Genomic DNA, 20,689 nt, shown 5'->3' on the forward strand with positions numbered 1-20,689 from the left:
CTGAGAAAAAAAATAGTTTATTTCTTCCTCACCCAAAGTCCACTGAGAGTCTGGACAATCTGCAGAAGCAACTGTTTGCCAACTGGTGACTGTCATCCTCACTCACTGTGTTCTGGCTCTGTCATTTGAACACCAGGCCTCTTCACTGTGGCAGGGGAAGAGAACACCAAAGCTCTTGCACCAGCAATTCAGTTCTTCACTTTAGATGTGTTTCGCACACCCTGGTGACTGGAAGTAGTCACATAGCCCTGTCTGATTGCGAGGAAGAATGGGTAGAAAAGAGTTGAGTCTCCCAGGGCTCTGAAGAAAAGGAGAATGGGATTGTGAGTGCACTAAAAGTCCCTCAGAATCTGCCCTCTGGTCACCACTCAGCTCTTCTTTCTGCATGTGGAGCACAGTGACTGGCTTTTCAAGAGATAAGCCCCAGAGTACTGTCTACCTTGCCAAAACCAGGCTCTTTGGAAGTGCTATGTCAGGTCTGAATGCTGCTCCCACTGGTCAGGCTGGAGACCCAGGAAACGATTATGTTCTGTTTTCCACACACTTACTGTACCGTGGTGAAACCCGTGGAACTATTACCACAATAAACATCCTCGTTCAGAAAGGGGAAGAAGAATGGAAACATTGTCATTACCCTGGGCATGGGAAATGTTCATTATCAGCCCTTTCCTCTATTCTCTTAAGAATTCCCTTCTCCATTGTTTTCTGTGACTCAGACGTCACTGTTTGGCTACATTTGAATGGCAGTTGAGTATGACATCTTTGGAAGTTGCACAGCATTTTTTCCAGTCTGTTTTCCTAGATAATTGGGAGCTGAAGTTTTGTTTTAAAGTTTGGAATAGTTACAAGTTCTGTTAGCTAAGGTTTTTGGTTTATTTTTTCACTACAACTCTTAAAAGTTTAGTAAACCTCTTTGTTCCTGGTCAGATTTATATGCCGATACCACTTTTTTTTTTTTTGAGACAAATAGTTCTTGGGTTGGGTGTATTTCTTTGATTTCCTACCTCCATACATCTCTCCTGATGTTATGGCAGGTACCTTCCATCTATAAGCTTTGATGGGAGAGCCATCCTCTTAACCACATTTTCATCCTTAGGTATTTTTTTTCCCAAGTGAGAAAAAGTTAGATTACCCTAATTAACCCATTGAAAATTTCCAAAATAACTATGATGTTTACACCCTTAGGTATGATCTTTGCTGCAAGGCTGAGATTTAATGATCCTTTGTCATTTAACAGGCTTTCTAAAGTTTATCTCCTACTGCTTGGAGGTGAAAATCACAAACATATGAGGCTCAAATTCTGGTTGCCTCTGTTCCCTCCTTTCAGCTTTATAAATTAACCACTGTTCTCTGAGCTCCACTCTTTTTTAATAATAGCTTGCCAAATGCATCCAGTAGTACCCAACACACACTTATTTTTCAACTTCTTACCCTGCTCAAATTTCAGTAAGTAGTATTTTCTGCCTCCCAGGTTATTGTGTGTGATAGTTACATTAAATGTTTTACCATTGCATAAAAATGCGATGTTTCTAGTCTCCAATATTAGTTTCCTATGTATATCAAATAACTTGTAAGCTGATGCCACATATTTTCAATATGCCTGATGTCTTCTTCCGATCATAAAGTGACAGGGACATCCTCGATGAAAGTGGTGAGGGAAATGTAAAACTCATTTCCTGGTCTGGCAAACTGTTTGCAGTGGGTGCCTCATTAAACTGGCAGAAGGTCAAACGTGAGGTATTTAATAATTCTCTCATTGGACAAATGGAGAACTTTCTGTATGCTAAGCAGTATGTTGGCCAACTGGAGAACAGAATTCAAAAGAAAAAACAAACACCTACCAGAAAATTGTTTCAACGTTAAGGGAAACAAGCAAACAAATATAATTACACAAAGTAGGAACTTAAGAAAGTTTCTCTAGGGCAATCAGGTTTCACATGGAAGATAGGATGTTTCTCTGATTAGAATGTTTCTCAGAGAAATAAACTTGAAAGTCAGGGCCTAGGCAAAAAACTTGGAAAATGATCAGAGAGCAAAATCAGAGACAACCTCTGATAATATGTGGTAAATGTGCTTCTAGTTTTTATTTCATAAAGTGATTCTAAAAATCACACTAAGGTGACTTCCCTTGTGGTACAGTGGATAAGAATTCACCTGCCAACATAGGGAACATGGGTTAGATCCTTGGTCCAAGAAGATTCCACATGCCTGTGAAATAACAAAGTCTGTGCAGTGCAATTAGTGAACCTTCAGTGCTGCAACTACTGAAGCCAATGCACCTAGAGCCTGTGCTCCCCTTGAGAAGAGAAGCTACTGCAATGACAAGCTGTTCACCACAAGGAAGACCCAGCACAGCCAAAAATAATATTTTTAAAAATAATATATATATATTTTTAATCTCTTAAAAAGAAAAAAAATCACACCAGGGAGACTTCAGGACAGTCCATGATTAGGATTCTGTGCTTTTCCTGCCCAGGGCCGGAGTTCAAGCCCTGGTGAGGGAACTAAGATCCCACAGGATACCGCCAAAACAACATAAAATATAAAAATCACACTAGACTGTTGTGTAGTCTTTTTTTGTGAAATTAGGGCAAGGATCAAAGGAACCAAATTTTCCTTTTGCCTCCAGTAATATGTACTCACTTTAAGGTGTTGGTGGGTGTACTTAATGAATGTTTCTCTCAGGATGAAGTTGTATTTTGTGGGTGGTTTTGATTTGAAGACCAAGCAGATCTTTACTTATAGAGGGCTTTGACTGATCCAGGAACATCTGGATGTCAAGTATTTTCACAAGAAGGCTGTATTTCATGCAAACGGCATCTATTCACCTAATTTTTTTTTAATCCTTCTAGGTGTATTCTTAACATTTTATTTTACTGTTAGCTGCTATTTCTTTTGCACAATTCCCAATGAAACAATTTAGATACTTGGTGCACTCTGTTCAGTCATGCAAAAGTTTCATGTTACTCTCTAGAAAGACACTTTCCAACATTTAGTTGGGAAATACTGTATTTTATCCTCGGAACATTTTTGTTTTCTTTGTAGTTCCTAGTCTAGAAATGGGTACTTTTGATACCTGAACATAATTCCTATTAAAAACATCATGGAATCAAAGTATTCCATTCGAAGAATCGCATTGCATAAGTCCTTTCGGGAGGCCATCTTGTGGTTGAAATAAAGGAGGAGCGGGACGGAAACTGGACTTCGCCGCCGCTTTTCCCTAAAGGTCTCGGGGAAGGAACGAAACATCGGGACTAGCCGAGTGAGGTGGAGCTAAGCAAGTGTCCCCCGGAAGGGGGCGCGGTGTTTTCGAGGTTAACAAAGACCCCCCCCGCTGCGGGGTCAGCTAAGGTCTCCGTTATCTCTCCATTCAGACCAGTCACATCACCAACGTCCTGTCTCACTGGAGACGGAGCCCTTGGAGGCGCTCCGTGAGACCCAAGCTGGGAGTATTGTGGCAGTTCGGGCCAGACCGTGGTGGCCCTGAAATACGGCTCAGGGTGCACCGAGCAACCCGCCAGTTGGTTCATTTGACCCTGGGGCCCCTCCGTAGTCGGAAAACTAGTGCCGCGAACTCAACCTTTACGGAAGCCAACACACATCGCCTTGAAATAGGATCACGTTGCTAAAGTAAAAATTTTGAACGCGCTCTGTACAGAATACTTAGTCTTGGCTTTCTGTTCACTGTGAAGATAAAAATGGGTCCGGCATGGCGCTGGATACTTTAAACGGTAAAGTACAAGAACGTCCAGATATTTGCATTGTGTTCTTTACAAAGTCGCGGTGGTTTTGCCCATAACAAAGATGGCGTCGCAACATGTTAACCTGGTACAGTCATGTGCTTAAAGACCTGGATGGGGGACAGTATGGCTTCAGGTGACTAACGGATGTTATTATTATTCACTTCCGGGTGAGACTAATCGGGCGCCATCTTGTCTTGTTCGTGAAGAAGTAGAAGCATCGAAAGGGTTGGAGAGGTATTACAGGAACGGTGGCGACAGCGGTGTTCCGGAAACAGAGTGGGTAAGTGGTGCTGAACGATTAGGCGTGGGGACATGCCAGGCCATTACAACTTTCTTGGTTTTTGTGGCGAAGGTAGCATAAGTTAAACACGTAGCCTGCGTACGCTGCTTGGCGCGACCGCTGGAACCTCTTCTCCCTTAAAGCAGTGGCGTCCGCCTGACTTGATGAATCACGGCTGTGCTCCCGGTGAAAAGGAAATGTTTTTATTGAAAGAGAGTGCTCACGAGCTCTCCTTCTAACTACGAGAGTTCCCTCTCTGATGAGAAGGGAGTGATTGTCGGGCTCCTGACCGGCCGTTAAGCACTGCGCGTGCGCAGTGGGAACCCTCTTATGGGGAGGGGGGTGCAGGGGAGCGGAGGAGGCGGGGGCCCGGCCCTGGACCTTCTGTGTCTTGAAGCTGAGAGACTACGCAGGCGCAGCCAAGGGCAACTGTGTTGTTTTAAGTACAGTTAGGTTCCTTAGTTTGTATTATCCTTGTATTTTTAAAGTCATAGAGACTATGTCTTAAACTTCGGAAAAGAAAGGTAGCATCCAACATTTCAGTTTCATTATCCTGTAGAGGATACTATTGTCGTCTGAACCTCGCGGGTCCTCGACAAATTCTGATTGTTGGTGGTTAATTCATAGAAAAGCAAAATAAACTTGGAGTTTCTGGTTGGAGTGCAGCAAGGCAAAGGCAACAAAAACTGTTTTGTAAGGTGATGTGGGGCTGTGGGTAAGGTAAATCTGTTCTTTTAAGGTGTTCTTGAGACTGTGTTTAAAAGAGTTTTGTTAATAGGCTTTCTTTTTTTTAGAACAGTTTTTGATTTACAGAAAAATTGAGCAGGTAGTACAGAGTTGCCGAATAAACTACTCCCTTTCCCCCACCCCGCACGCACGGTTTCTCCTATTAACTTTAGTATGGTATGTTGAATGGACCAATATTGATATATTATTATCTAACGTCCCTAGTTTATTCACATTGCCTAAGTTTAAACCTAATATCCTTTTTCCAGCTGGAGATCCTGTTTAGAATATCATATAAATTTAATGGTTATGTGTCCTTAGTTTTCTTTGGTTGTAATAGTTTTTTAGGCCTGCTTTGTTTTCTATGGCTTTTACAGGCTGAAAATTGGTACAGTGATGTCCTAACTTCCGTGCCCCAAAATATGACTATATTTGGAGATAGGATCTTTAAAGAAGTAAAGTGAGGTCATTAGCATGGGCCCTACATGTCTATAATGAAACTTCTGTAATGTTATAATGATAACTTCCTTCTGTGTACTGCTCTTTTGGGAAAAAAAAATAAAAGAAAAACTTAGCAGCTTCCAGAACAATGAGGAAATAAATTTCTGTTGTTTGAGTTATCCAGTCTTTGGTACTTTGTTATGGCAGCCCTAGCGAAGTAACACAGTGACCTTGACAGTTTCTAAAGGTACTGGCCAGATATTTTGTAGGGTGACCTGCTATTGGAATTTGTTGTTTTTCTCATGATAAGACTGGTATTAGGGTTTTTGAAGAGGAAGATCACAGAGGTTCAGTGCCTTTTTCATCACATTGCATCTAGGCTACATACTATGAACATGACTTGCCATGTTGATACTGACCTTGGTCACCTGCTTGAGGTAGTGTTTGTCAAATTTCTCTGGCATATACTCTCCCCTGTCCACTTTCGCCTTTCCATACTGAACTCTTTGGGAGTCCCTTTGCACAGTCCATACCTAAGGAGTAGAAAGTTAAGTTCTTTATGATGGAGTATCTACATAATTTATTTGGAATGCCTCTGCATAGAAGATTTGTCTCTTCCTTGCAATTTATTTTAATCATTTATTTATGTCAGGATTCATAAATATGTCATATGTGTGTTGTAATCCAGTACTACTTTTTTTTATTGCCCAAATTATTCCACTTTTGGACATGGGTAGCTCTTTGAGTTGTCTACTCTGCACCTTTGACATCCTCCCATCTTCCCCATCCCTCTTTTTTTGAGCATCATCTTTTGAGCACTGCAAAATGCTCCAGGCTCATTTTGTATATTTCTTGCCCCAGTTCTAAGAATTGGCTATTGCTTTACCGATCCTTGATTACTTTCCTTAATTGGAAAATAGTATTAAAACAAAGGTAAGTGTTTTTGTTGCTACTGGAGGTTGTTTCCTTTAGATTTTCTACAATTTTTTTCTTCCAGATTTATTTTTCAATTATCACTTGTTTTTGTTGTCTATAATCAAAGGATTCAATTCTCCAATATTTTTTGATTACCTCTCTTGAGTTGCAAGCTACAGAAGTATTTCAATATATACTAAAATGCATTTCACATCAAGTAGCAAAAAAAAATGTTACTGTATTTCAAGTGATTACAAGGTTAACTTTGTTAGTGCTATTTCTAAGTAATCTGACTTGATCCAAATGTATTCTTTTTGACCTTGAGGTCAGTTACCATGAGTGTAAGACTGAAATGGAAGGGAATAAGAAGGTTGTTGCATTTTGTGGTTTGTGTTTGATGTGAGAAACTTCATTATATGCACCAAAGGATGGATATATTTCTATATTTCTTTGATTTTCCAATTGGTGCATTAAGGGCTTTAAAACAAACACTACATTTTCATTCTCATTCATCTGTCATACAGTCTATAAGATGACTTTTGCAAATATTAATGATTGTCATTTAAACGAGTAATTTTAAGAACCTCATAGCAATGATTGTTTTAATATAGAGTCATCTAAGAAGTAAATAAGATAATTTATGGTCATTTCTGGTTGTGTTAGTTTCATAGAGATACTGTACCAAATTGCCGCAGACTGACTTTAAAGCAACAGAAATTTGTTCTTTCACAGTTCTCCAGCCTACAAGTTTTTGACTGAAATTAAACGTTTTGACACGGTCATGCATGTGTGCTCAAGAGTCCTCTCCACCATCCTCCTTCTTCTTTTCTTTCTGCTCTAGGGGAGGATGCTTTCTTGCCTCTTCCTAGTTTCTTTTGGTTCCCAGCAGTCTTTGGCTTTACTTGGCTGTAGACAATTTACTCCAGTCTCTGCTTCTGTGGTCACATGGCATTTTCCCAATGTCTGTCTCTCTTTTTCTTAAGACGCCAGTCATATTGGCTTAGGACCCACTTTAATCCAGTATGACCTCACTTTAATATGTTTGCCAAGACCCTATTTCCAAATAAGGCCATGTTCACAGTTAATAGAAGTGGGGGTGGGACTTCAACCTATCTTCTGACAGAACACAATACAATCCGTAACACTGGTCGTATTCATAAACTAGATTTTTGTAGCTGTGTGTGATAATGTGCATGATCTGATGCAGCCATGGTTGTTGATCTTTCTGGTCTTCCCAAATCCCAGTTGTTTCCAAGGAAATAGCAGTTAATTTAACCCTGTGAAGGGAAAGTCTTGCAGTCCAGCTCATCAATGATCACATTTCTCTAAACATGAGAAATTGAGCTTATGGATCTTTAAAATTAAGGCTAAGCAAAAAATGAATAAGTTGAAATTGATTTTTGATGTTACAAGGTCAGAGAAGCAGTACTAGAATGTCATCTTCATCAATGAATATTAATAGGTTTACTTGATAATAAATTTCAGTGACTGAGTAAAATATTTTACCACTAAATATGGGCAGAGCACTTTGGAGAATTCAAATAATTATATTTCTTACACCCTCAAGAAGATTCTTGAGTCAAGATAAAACACATAAAAATTTTGATGATCAGCTTCTTGGTTCTTTGTATCTTTAAAAATCTATAGTAGATTTGTTTTTTAAAATGCACTCTCATAATTAAATAATTCAAAGAATACAGAAAGAAAATAAAAAATTAAAATTAACTGATCTCTGTTTTCCCTCTCCAGAGCTTACCAGTTTTAAGAACTTTCTGGTAATTTAGGATTACCAGATTGCATTCTTAAAAAAAATTGCATTCTTAAAAAAAAAAAAAACTTCGAGTGGCATCATTATTGATCCTGTATCATAATTTTTTCCCTATACAATTCATAATACAGTTTGTATATCAGTATATGTCAGCATATAAAAATCTACCTTATTCATTTTAATGGCTAAATAGTAGTCCACTGTATGGTTCACTCTTAACTCACCTATTGCCTTTTGAGTGTCACTAAAAGCAGATGTTCACTGTTACAGACATGCTACAGGTTTTTGAGTTAGATGGTGAGTATGCTCATCCATGGTTCTAAGTCCCTGAAGTGGGATTGCTGGGTCAGAGAGATGAGCATTTAAAATTGTGATAAAATAACTTACCTTGCAAAAAGACTGAAACTTTGGTGTTCTACCAACATGCTTGTTCAACACTCATTTTCTGTAGCCAAGTAAAGTTTCTCAACTGCAGGTTTACCTTAAGCATTTTATTGTTGTTGTTTAGTCACTCAGTCATGTCTGACTCTTTGTAACCGCATGGACTACAGCACACCAGGCTTTCCTGTCCTTCACCATCTCCTGGAGCTTGCTCAAACTCATGTCCATTGAGTTGGTGATGCTTTCCAACCATCTTGTCTTCTGTCGTCCCCTTCTCCTCCTGCCTTCAGTCTTTCCCAGCATCACGGTCTTTTCTAATGAGTCAGCTCTTCGCATTAGGTGGCCAAAGTATTGGAACTTCAGCATCAATCATTCATTCCAATGAATATTCAGCATTGATTTCCTTTAGGATTGACTGATTTGATCTCCTTGCAGTCCAAAGGACCTTCAAGAGTCTTCTCCAACACCACAGTTGAAAAGCATCAATTCCTCAGCGCTCAGCTTTCTTTATGGTCCAACTCTCACATCCATACATGACTACTGGAAAAACCATAGCTTTGACTATATGGACCTTTGCTGGCAAAGTAATGTCTCTGCTTTTTAATATGCTGTCTAGGTTTGTCATAGCTTTCCTTCTTTTAATTTCATGGCTACAGTCACCATCTCTAGTGATTTTGGAACAAAAGAAAATAAAGTCTCTCACTGTTTCCATTTTTTCCCCATCTGTTTTCCATGAAGTGATGGGACTGGATGCCATGATCTTCATTTTTTGAATGTTGAGTTTTAAGCCAGCTTCTTCACTCTGCTATTTCACTTTCATCAAGAGGCTCTTTAGTTCCTCTTCACTTTCAGCCATAATGGTGGTGTCATCTACATATCTGAGGTTATTGACATTTCTCCCCACAATCTTGATTCCAGCTTGTGCTTCATCCAGCCTGACATGTCACATGATGTACTCTACACATAAATTATCAGGGTGACAAGATACAGCCTTGACGTACTCCTTTCCCAATTTGGAACCAGTCCGTTGTTCCTTGTCCAGTTCTAACTGTTGTTTCTTGACCTGCATACAGATTTCTCAGGAGGCAGGTAAGATGGTCTGGTATTCCCATCTCTTTAAGAATTTTTCCACAGTTTCTTGTGATCCATACAAAGGCTTTAGTGTAGTCAATGAAGCAGAAGTAGATGTTTTTATTCTGCTTTTGTCACAATTTCACATTGTTTACATATTTTTCTCAGCCTAAGTGTATCATACACTATATTTGATAATAGCTTTTATAAAAACTTTGGAGGGAACAAAGCTTTGGAAAGTATAGTAAAAATAGAAACGGTTGGTTTTAACAAACAGAGAAATGATACAAGTAATACAAATCACTTTTGAAAATATGCACATAAAATCTCTGTATAGGAAAATTTGGAAACTTTTGCTTTGTTTTGTTTTAAGAAAAGCTTCAGCTTATGATATTGTGAAAAATGGGAGCAGAAAGTTTTTTTTTTCCCCAAAAATAAAATGAAATCTGGATAACTCTTAGATTGCTTTAAGGTAAAAAAATGGAATTGAGTAGAAATGGGTTGGCTTGATCACCCCTCCCTGTCCCCAGTTATAAACTTGAGTGCTATCAAAAACATCATGAGAAAGTCTTGGTGGTGATATTAACTGCTACTTGTTGAAGCTTTTTGTGCCCAGTTTTTATATGTTTCCCACTTAATCTTCACAATAACCCTATGAGGTAGACATTGATTATGTCTGCCATTTTAGAGTTGAGAAAACCAAGGATTAGAGAATAGTTAATTTCCCCATATTAACACAGCTAGTGAGTGGTATAGATAGGCATCATCAGCTTGTGTTCTGAAGTCTAGGTGACAAGTGATAATCAGAAGACTTAAAAGGGGAATTGAAAAAATTGGCCGTGACAACCATTAAACATGAGTAAGTAAAAGAAACTGTTTTTAGAGTGGTTTCCAGAAAAGTAAATCTGTGTATTGGCAATGATGATAGTCAACATACATCACTGATACATTAAAGTGATTTTATTATGTGCACATCTATTTGCAACCCCAGCAGACACTATATAGAGTTTATTATAGTCCCTGCATTGTATGAGTTTACAGCCTACCACAGAAAAATCTATGCATTAACTCTGATGTGCTGTTAGAGCTTTGTAAAACATAGCAAGCTGTGCTTAAACACCAGCCTTTTGGTTCTCATGTATGTAAGTCAACGATTTTCTTATCATTAACAGGGTAAACAATAAAAGTAAACAGAGGGAAAGAAGAACCTATAGACTATTTATTCATTCGTTGTTTAGTGACTTCAGGGTCGTAGGCTTTAGGACATCAAGAAGGTGTCCAGTATCTTTGGAAGGTCTATCAGCTTTAAAAAGATATTCACATAATGAGAAGAAGATGGAACTGTTTGAAGGACAAATTGTTCTCACCTTGCTGATGTAATTTTTAAACTTAGAATTCCATGGAAGAATCTGAATTTATTACCTTATTTGTATCATTAAGTTCATATCAGATAGATGACATCTTTTAAAATGTTCCTTTTTTTTCTTGGCGTATATGACAATTCCAGCTTTCATTCCAGTCCCAAAGAATGGCAATGCCAAAATGTTCAAACCGCCATACAGTTGCTCTCATTTCACATGCTAGCAAGGTACTGCTCATAATCCTTCAAGCTAGGCTTCAGCAATATGTGAACAGAGAACTTCAGATGTACAAGCTGGATTTAGAAAAGGCAGAGGAACCAGAGATCAAATTGCCAACATCCATTGGATTGTAGAAAAAGCAAGAGAATTCCGGAAAAACATCTACTTCTGCTTCATTGACTACGCTAAAGCCTTTGACTGTGTGGATCACAACAAACTGGAAAATTCTTCAAGAGATAGGAATACCAGACCACCTGACCTGTCTCCTGAGAAAGCTGAATGCAGGTCAGGAAGCAACAGTTAGAACTGGACAAGGAACAACAGACTCGTCCCAAATTGGGAAAGGAGTATGTCAAGGCTGTATCTTCTCATCCTGCTTATTTAACTTGTATGCAGAGTACATCATGCGAAATGCCGGGCTGGGTGAAGCACAGGCTGGAATCAAGATGGCTGGGAGAAATATCAACAACCTCAGATATGCAGATGATACCATCCTTATGGCAGAAAGTGAAGAGGAGCTAAATAGCCTCTTGATGAAAGTGAAATACTAGAGTGAAAAAGCTGGCTGCCTTGAAACTCAACATTCAAAAAACGAAGATCATGGCCTCCGATCCCATCACTTCATGGAAAATAGATGGGGAAAAAATGGAAACAGTGACAGATTTTATTTTCTTGGACTCCAGAATCACTGTAGACGGTGAATGTAGCCAAGCAATTGAAAGACGCTTGCTCCCTGGAAGGAAAGCTGTGGCAAACCTAGACAGTGTGTTAAAAAGCACTTTACCGACAAAGGTCCATATAGTCAAAGCTATGGTTTTTCCAGTAGTCATGTATGGATGTGAGAGTTGGAGTATAAAGAAAGCTGAGCGCTGAGGAATTGATGCTTTTCAACTGTGGTGTTGGAGAAGACTCTTAAGAGTTGGACAGCAAGGAGATCAAATCAGTCAATCCTAAAGGAAATCAGCCCTGAATATTCATTGGAAGGACTGACGCTGAGGCTGAAAGCTCCAGTCCTTTGGCCACCTGATGGAAAGAGCCAACTCATTGGAAGAGACTCTGATGCTGGGAAAGATTGAGGGCAGGAGGAGAAGGGGGCAACAGAGAATGAGATAATTGGATGGCATCACTGACTCAATGAATGTGAGTTTAAGCAAACTGCGGAAAATAGTGAAAGACAGGGAAGCCTGGCCTGCTGCAGCCCATGGGGTGGAAAAGAGTCAAACACAACTTAGTGACTGAACAACAACAATGACAGTGACTGAACAACAACAAATGACAGTTCCTAAATTGCTTGACATGTTTTATATTGTTAGTGAGTTGTTCAAGTAAATAAAAAAGAAATTTTTGAAAGAAAAATGTTTTAAAAGCTTTGCTTTCTCATTTCTGATGTACCAGTTTCCTTTAACTTTACAATGGTAAATCTTTTCTCATAAAACTAATGGAAGAAAAAGTTTCAGATTAATTTGGAGATGATCACACTTTTGTGTTGCATCTCTAGAATTTATTTTTATTAATTCTAATAGCTCTTTATTATTTAAGTACATTCACTTTTTTTTTTTCAGGGCCTAAGTAATCTTGCTGCTATGCTTCCAAGCTGTAGTTCTGAATCATCCTAAATTTTAAACAGAAGGTGAACCTCTGAGGTTAGTCAAAAAAGCAGTTGGTGTTTCTTCTGGCTGTTCTATTTATTTGTTTCCTTTTAGCTAAAGTTATTTAAAGTTTTCAAGAGTGCTAATGAGTCATTAGCTTTTAAAGAAATTTAAAGGTATAGTTGGAAAAGAGGAAATTGGAAGAAAGATCAGAAAAAGAAGCTTAGAATTGATACCCAGTCCAGTTATTGGCCTCAAGTGCGGTACTATTTAGTGCCTGTTTTGCCTTATTCTAATAATACCATTATAATAGAACATATAATACAATTAGAAGACAGGTAAGTGACTTGACTTATAAGTAAATAAGGTATAACAAAGGAATGCATCTTCCCTAACTCACAGTGTTCAATTGAGAGGTCAGGATCTGCCATTGATAGAAGTATTTAACATTCTGAGAATGCAGCAAAGACTAGTTGCAAGTTCCAAAAGCCTGGATTGTAATAGCCCATTGTTGTATTTAAGTTGGTATCTATTACTTCCGTAATATCTGCCTTTCATACTTTTTGTGATCCTGCAATCCTAAGGAGTAGTTTTGTTCTTAGAATAGAGAGGAAAGGGTCAGTCTGAAAGGATGCATTTAGTAAACATTTATTTAATGCCTACTATATGCTAAGGTCCTGGTGTACAAAAGTGAAGAAACATACTCTACTTACTATGCATGTCATTGATTCTTGAACAGGGTTGTATATCTGAATTGGAGAAAGTATAAAAATGACTTGTAGGCATTTAAAACTTTTTACTGTGAAAGTTTTCAAGCTAGTTTACAGTTGAGTAAACTGTCCCCATACCCATCACCTAGATTTAATAGTTATTAACATATGTCTTTTCCCCTTACTTTTCCATCTTAATTATATATTAAGAAACCTGATCTTGGGGAGTTCCAGGTGACCTAGTGGTTAGGATTCTAGGCTTCATCAGTTCAGTCCCTGGTCAGGGAACTGAGATCCCGCAAGCTGTGTGATGTGGCCAAAAAAAAAATAGAAAAGAAACCTTGTCTTGTGGGCTGTCTCACCTTGTAGATTTGTCTGATTGTTTCTTTTGATACTGTTTGGCCAATACCTTTGTCCCCTTGTAATTCTTTCACACTGGAAAGTGAAAGTTGCTCAGTTGTGTCCAACTCTTTGCCACCCCATGGACTACACAGTCCATGGAATCTCTAGGCCAGAATACTGGAGTGGGTAGCCTTTCCCTTCTTCAGGGAATCTTCCCAACCCGGGAATCAAACCGAGGTCTTCCACATTCCAGGGTTGGGAAGATCCCCTGGAGGAGGGAAAGGCTACCCATTCCAATATTCTGGGCTTCCCTTGTGGCTCATCTGGTAAAGAATCTGCCTGCAATGTGGGAGACCTGGATTCGATTCCTGGGTTGGAAAGATCCCCTGGAGAAGGAAAAGGCTACCCACTCCAGTATTCTGGCCTGGAGAATTCTATGGACTGTATAGGCCATGGGGTTGCTAAGAGTCGGACACTAGTAAGTGACTTTCACTTTTGCACTACAAGTGAGAGCCAAAAGCTCATTTGGATTCAGGTAAACATTTTTGGTGAAAATAGTAATTCTGGGGACATGATATTGTGTCTCATGAGACATTTAATAATCTGTGGGGGTGATATTTTGGTAACCTTTGAATTTTTGATTTCCCATCAGTTTTTCTTCTAAGACTATGTGAATCAGCTGTTTTTATTAGGTTTGACAATATGATAGTTTTCTAAATCTATTCTACCTTCTGTGCTCATTAACTGAAATTTATAAGGAAGAATTTTCTTTCATTAACTAAAGCTATTTGATTTCCCTCTTTGTAAGTCTTGGATTACGGGAGGCGAAATAGATAAACCTTTTTTCTTATAATCTTCAAAATAATTAGGCTCCACAGGTTTATATGAGCGTTTAAATTAAATTAGAATTAGAAAAATTAGATTTTTCCCCCTTTGAGCTAAATTGATTAGAGCTATGCTTTCCTCCAAACTCTTGACACCAGCATTAACATGACATTTTCTACTCTTGCTTGCCAACCAAAAAATTCCAGTTGCTTCTGGCAACCTTTTCAGCAGAATTTTAGAGCTCTGATCACATAAATGTAAAATCATATAATAATTTCTGATGTGTTAGCTTTTTTAACATTAAATAACACTCATTCTCATTTTTTTAAACTATTTTGTTGAAGACAGAAAAACGGATATATTTTAAAAGTCAGGATGTGGGATCAAGGAGGACAACCTTGGCAGCAGTGGCCTTTGAACCAACAACAATGGATGCAGTCATTCCAGCACCAGCAGGATCCAAGTAAGGAAACAAGTTGAATTTTGGGGAGTGGAGTAGGGAGGTATATAGAAATGGGTGGAAGATAGGCACAAGGATTAAGGGAGGTAGAATTGAGATTGGTTTATTGGATCATTTTATGGTTGGATCAGTTTTTTCTCTTGAATCATCTTACTTAGCATACATATCAAGGAATGGATTTCCCTTTGGAATATTTCCTCAAAGGGTAGAAAGCTTTGTATAGATTTTATATTTCTAAAACTGATTTAGTTCTTGTTTTCTGAAGAAAGTCTTTCTTAAATGTGTTGCTTAAGTTAATCGTATTTCTGCTGTTAATTCTGAGTCTTAAGATTCTATGTAGATCATAATCAACTGATGGTATACTATATAATTTTAAAATCTCTCTTTAATATGGAGTATCTCAAGTTTATATAGATGCAGAAAAGGGTATAGGGATCCCCCATTTATTACTGAGCTCTAACAGTGGTTAATTCATAGCCAGTTTTGCTTAATTGGTATGACCCCTTTTACTGCCCTGTGTTTACTGAGTTAATGCTTGCCTATTTCTTTTTTTTTAATAGCTACATAGCATTCTGTTATAGGACTGTACTGTAATAAATCTACTTTTAGATGATTGATTGTCTGTGACTTGACTTTTTGAAGACATTCCCCTAATTTTGTATACATACCATTATTACTTGTCCAATTATTTTCTTAGGGAAAAAAGCTAAGAAACAGGTTTGATAGATCACAGTTCTACATTTAAAGTTTTAGATGTACATTACCAAGTTTAACTTCACCTTAGTCAAAATGTATGAGAATATATTTGTTAATCTTAGTTAAACTGAGATGTAAAAAACTGTGTCTTAGTCTACATTGTTTACTCTATTAATACTGTTAGATCTTAAAATGTTAGCTATAGTTTTTTTATGATTTTTAAACCTTTTATTATGAAATAATTATAAATTTATAGGAAGTTGCAAAAGGGATTACAGGGAATTTCATGTAATCTTTATCTTATTTCCTTGAGTGGTTACATTTTACATATTTATGTTATAACATGAAAACCAGGAAATGGACATGGGTAGTACCACATGTATGTACAGTTCCAGTCACTTTAATCACAAGAGTAGAAGCTGTAGATTTTTGATGAAGATAGAGGAAACAATCCATTTTGAATAAAAATGACTAAGAAGTTGTTGAGGAGCTATATTTTGACTAGAGAAAGGAGTTAAAAATGCTAAACAAAGGTGACTGAGAAGGAACAGAAATAGCTAGCTATACTCACCTGAGGTGTGTAGGATCCAGTGTAGACCTGAATGGGACCTGTCTGAGAAAGAGTGTGTTTAATCATTTGTTCTTATAGTGATTTAAAAAAAGAGTAAGAGTTTTTAAAAATTCAATAAACTAAGGTACAGGGAATAAATTTTTTTATGAGTAATACTAGAAATTGGTTATTTTGTAAAGTCCTTTTCTGAATGTCTTAAGTCATTTATTTTGTAAACTGAATATTAAGCATTTTTTCCACTATAACATTCTATAATAATTAAAATCTCCAGTAAGGAATAACTGAAATGCTTGTTTTACATAGAGGCACTGTTCTTTTAGCTCCTACATTCTAAATGTCAAATTCTGCTATGTTAAATTTTGTTAGGCCAGATTGACTGGGCTGCATTGGCTCAAGCTTGGATTGCCCAAAGAGAAGCTTCAGGACAGCAAAGCATGGTAGAACAACCACCAGGAATGATGCCAAACGGACAGGATATGTCTACAATGGAGTCTGGTCCAAATAATCATGGGAATTTCCAAGGGGATTCAAACTTTAACAGAATGTGGCAACCAGGTTTGTTGTTTATGTTTTCCAAATTTTAGGACTCAATTTTAAAATAAAATGAGGATTAAAATTAAATTATTTAATTAACTTAGTTTTATGACTTCTTGAAATAAATGCTTCTTGAAGACTAGGCAGTTTCAGTTAGATTTGACCTTGAAATTTTATGGTTAAAATTATTCTATACTCATTCTCCTAGCATTGTGGCACTCAGTTTGATTCTCTTCTTGGTTCTTCATTCCTAGGCTGACAGGGGCTGGGAACACTGGAAACCTCACATGGCATCTAGGGAAGAGAGCATTCTATGTCTCTCTGTTGCAACCTCTGGCCTTTTCAGCAGCAGCACTGGCAGAGCAAAACATGTCTAGTCTCTAATCAAAGAAAAATTGTGTCATTTTGTGACAGATTAGTCTGTCAAATATACTCTGCCCCTACCATCCGCTCATTTTTCTCTTCCCTTTTTTTCAGATAGTGAAGATCTTCCATAAGTTTTTATCTGTGTATTTTTTTTGTTTGGTTGGTTTTTTTTACTTTATAGTGTGATTTAGGTTCCTTGATGCTAGTTCAGTTTTCTATGACTTGTGTTATTATTTTTAACAGTCACTTCAAATTATTTATAGACGAATCTTACATTTGAGTATGCTAACAGTGAAGTCATAGCTCCGTTTTCTTATTAGTACTTACTGTTTCTCAGTTTGAGAATGGAAAACTCAAGAAGTAATCCTCTGATATCACTTTTAAAATAATAATGAATATTTTGATCTTTAATATTGAGAGAGAGTTCATTTCTAGTTTTCTTGAATCTGTGCCAAATTTTCCCACATTTGAAAATGTTTTGGTTCCTACGTTCATTGATGATTCATATTGGCATGCTCATTCCCCAACTTTACGGTGCTGGCTTTGTGTCCCAGGCAAGTGATTTAAACCTCTGTGTGCCTTAGTTTCCCCTCCTGAAATTTGCGAAAATAGTACCTGATTTCTCCCTACCTCACAGGGATGTTGTGAGGATAAATGTGTTCATGGAAGAAAGAAATATATAAAAATCTGAAAGTATTATTTTTATGGTATTGTTACTGAACACAAATAGAAAAATTGAGCAAAAATTTGCTTTGGCTTTTGTTATGTTCATTAAAAGTAATTTTGGTTTCCATTTGTTTAGGATATAAATTAGTAGTTAGCGCATTTGAATTATTTATTAGATTCATTGCTTATTTTTAAGATATACAAAAGGAATTTGACCAAGAAGTCATAGATTTTTTAATCCGTTTCTTTACTGAAAAAATCTAGCTTTCTTGAGATCTTAAAAATTTGTGTTGATTTTGTTATAACCCCCTGTTGAATGTTTTTATGCCTGAATCCTAAATAGAATGGGGAATGCATCAGCAGCCCCCACACCCCCCTCCAGATCAGCCATGGATGCCACCAACACCAGGCCCAATGGACATTGTTCCTCCTTCCGAAGACAGCAACAGTCAGGACAGTGGGGAATTTGCCCCTGACAACAGGCATATATTTAACCAGAACAATCACAACTTTGGTGGACCACCCGATAATTTTGCAGTGGGGCCAGTGAACCAGTTTGACTATCAGGTGAAAGATATTTTGTTGCTTTAATATTGTAGATGTGCACGTAATCCATTCTTTGGAAGTGTCTCATCAAGAGTATCTAAGATATGTGTTTCACTTTTCAGTCTTGTACAGATAAGCACGTATGTGTCAAAAAAGTTACTAGTTTTTGAGTATTAAAATCATTAGGTTTTTATTTTCTGGTTTTTAATTTGCTTAGGAAAATGGTATAAAGGACTGTTAGGGAAAAATTTGGATAAAATGAGAAATGTGTAAGTGCAATAGCTATATGATGTTTTGTTTTCTAATTTATAATTTCAAGATGGTACCTTTAAATATTAAATAAAGTTTAGAAAATGCACAGTAGTTGAATACATTATTTATCAAAAATAGATTATGGTTAAGACATGAATAAAATACATGAAGAAAATAGATCATCTTCCTAAATGCAATTCCTTCTGCTGTGTAGAGTAAGACTTTTTCTAGTGTTGTCATTTTTTTTTTCCCATTCTAACATGACATGTTAATGGAATTGTACATACTTCCTTTGTAGCGTCTGATTCATTCCTAGGGACATAGAACTCTATGGGGAATAGTGTCATGTGGGGCTTTATTTTCTCTGATCACTTTGCCAGGGTCTACACTAAATTATAGTGCTAGGTGTTATTTTGAAATAATTGATGGCCATTTGTTATCTTTAAAACTGAGCTATCATTTAAAATTTTGGAAAAAAACCCATATGTTGTTTCACTAATTGTATGGATAATGGGCATAAACGTGAACAGTATTAACCTTGAGACAGTAATCCCCTTATTCATACATACTCAGATACCTTTTGTATAAGAATATTTGGTATACAGATATGACAGCTTTTGTTTGTTTTGAAAAAATGTAGTCATGGGGAGCTTCTCACACAGCATTTATTTGCTCATAGATCCCCATGCTAACAAGATAAAAAGCTCTGTTGGCATCTGGCTTAGAAAAGCCTCTGAAAATGGCAAAATTGCAACAACAAAAAAATTAACAGAAGGATTCACTAGCTTTTATCTTTGATTAAAAGAGTTATTTCTTGCAAGATTATAGAAATAACAAGTTCATAAATAGGAAGTTGGAATTGATTTAAATTTTTTTTCCTGTAATTTTCTAGTTACAGAAAAATTGATTTATTTGATTTCTTGTTAGTGGAAGAAGTAGTTGATAAATGGATTCAGAATGAAAAAGCTCATATTAATTTATGTCCTTTTCTATATTTCTTGAATGTAGTATATTAGAAGCTGAATTTTATATGGCTCTTTGATTTACATAGGCAGAAAATCTTTATCTTTCTTAAGAAAAGTGAGCCTAGGTTCTTAGGGCTACAGAAATATCGGTGGATATTAGAACCATGGAAATCTTGGATTTGCTGCACACATGGATTTCTACTGTCCCAGTTCATAACACACGTGTGTCCCAGAGAGTATATTGTATTAATGTGAAGAAAAATAAACTGCAATACTCTTTCAGCATGGGGCTGCTTTTGGTCCACCGCAAGGTGGATTTCATCCTCCTTATTGGCAACCAGGACCTCCAGGACCTCCGGCGCCTCCCCAGAATCGAAGAGAAAGACCATCGTCATTCAGGGATCGGCAGCGTTCACCTATTGCACTTCCCGTGAAGCAGGAGCCGCCACAAATTGGTAGCTATTTAAGTTTAGTGAACCACAATTGACATGATTTCTTGGTGATGTAAAAAGGACGCTTTGGTTTCTTAAATTGTTCTAATACTCTCATATGTTAGGAATTGATACTTTAAAGTCCTATCATTTTATAGTCATAAATCTTAAAATTATAAAAAAGATACTATCTAAAATAGTTAGTTTCGAATAATTTTCTTTAAAATAAATCTTTACCGTAAACTCCAACCTTTTGTTATAAAATTTAAATTTATCATAACCATAACATGTTGATATTTCTTTGATGTTGATAGTTAGATACATTTTGCCAGTATATGATCAGTTCCCCCTTTTAAAACCTATTCATTCTCTTTATGGACTCTTTCCACTCTCAGTTCATTGGATATGCTGCTGTCACATTGATTTCTTTGATTTACTTCATTCACTTTCCATAGTATTTTGGCAAAAAATTTAATTTTTAAATAACATAATAGAACTATTTTATTGCCATCAATAAGTTATATATATGTTCCTTTTTATCTGGAAATCGAAATCCAGCACTTAATGGATGTTTAAGTCTTTCTTTTTTTAATCACAAAGTAGACATTTTATTAATAGAAAGATTCTAACTTTTTTAACTTAAGGAATAATACTCAGTTCTTAATGTGAAGACTCATGGTTTTGTTTAATTCTCTCAATATTTTAGGAAACAGCATAGTGTAACAGTTGGCTCTGAATTATCCCACATCACTACTTATTGTCTTTGTAACCTGGAGCACAACACTTAATCTCTTTGAGCATCAGTTTCATCACTTAAAAAGATGAAGTGCT

The 20,689-nt window shown here is 37.0% G+C and overlaps 1 protein-coding gene and 1 long non-coding RNA gene across 20 annotated transcripts in view; one reads left to right on the top strand and one right to left on the bottom strand.

Moving 5' to 3' along the window:
* LOC145521122 (uncharacterized) lies at positions 1-4,336 on the bottom strand. The gene is made up of 2 exons (XR_014065135.1): positions 2,644-4,336; positions 1-300 (listed from the first exon to the last, which is right to left on the bottom strand). It is a non-coding gene; the product is annotated as an uncharacterized LOC145521122 (long non-coding RNA).
* Positions 3,940-20,689, top strand: part of PNISR (PNN interacting serine and arginine rich protein) — a 26,223-nt gene continuing 9,473 nt past the window's right edge. For 3 of the 19 annotated variants that reach the window (XM_081529136.1, XM_081529144.1, XM_081529143.1), the window contains exons 1-6: positions 3,940-4,023; positions 12,468-12,548; positions 14,716-14,834; positions 16,465-16,653; positions 18,008-18,231; positions 19,711-19,882. In XM_081529136.1, coding sequence (XP_081385262.1) covers positions 14,747-14,834; positions 16,465-16,653; positions 18,008-18,231; positions 19,711-19,882 — 673 coding nt within the window. In that variant the 5' untranslated portion in view covers positions 3,940-4,023; positions 12,468-12,548; positions 14,716-14,746. Of the gene's footprint in view, positions 4,024-4,353; positions 4,744-9,172; positions 9,344-12,467; positions 12,549-14,715; positions 14,835-16,464; positions 16,654-16,886; positions 18,232-19,710; positions 19,883-20,689 lie in introns of those variants that run through there. The other 16 variants (XM_081529137.1, XM_081529145.1, XM_081529147.1 and 13 more) reach the window with 13 other exon arrangements.

Source organism: Giraffa tippelskirchi, chromosome 9 (assembly GCF_054371585.1).
Source record: "Giraffa tippelskirchi isolate mGirTip1 chromosome 9, T2T-mGirTip1v1.2.pri, whole genome shotgun sequence".
Taxonomy (NCBI): Eukaryota; Metazoa; Chordata; class Mammalia; order Artiodactyla; family Giraffidae; genus Giraffa; species Giraffa tippelskirchi.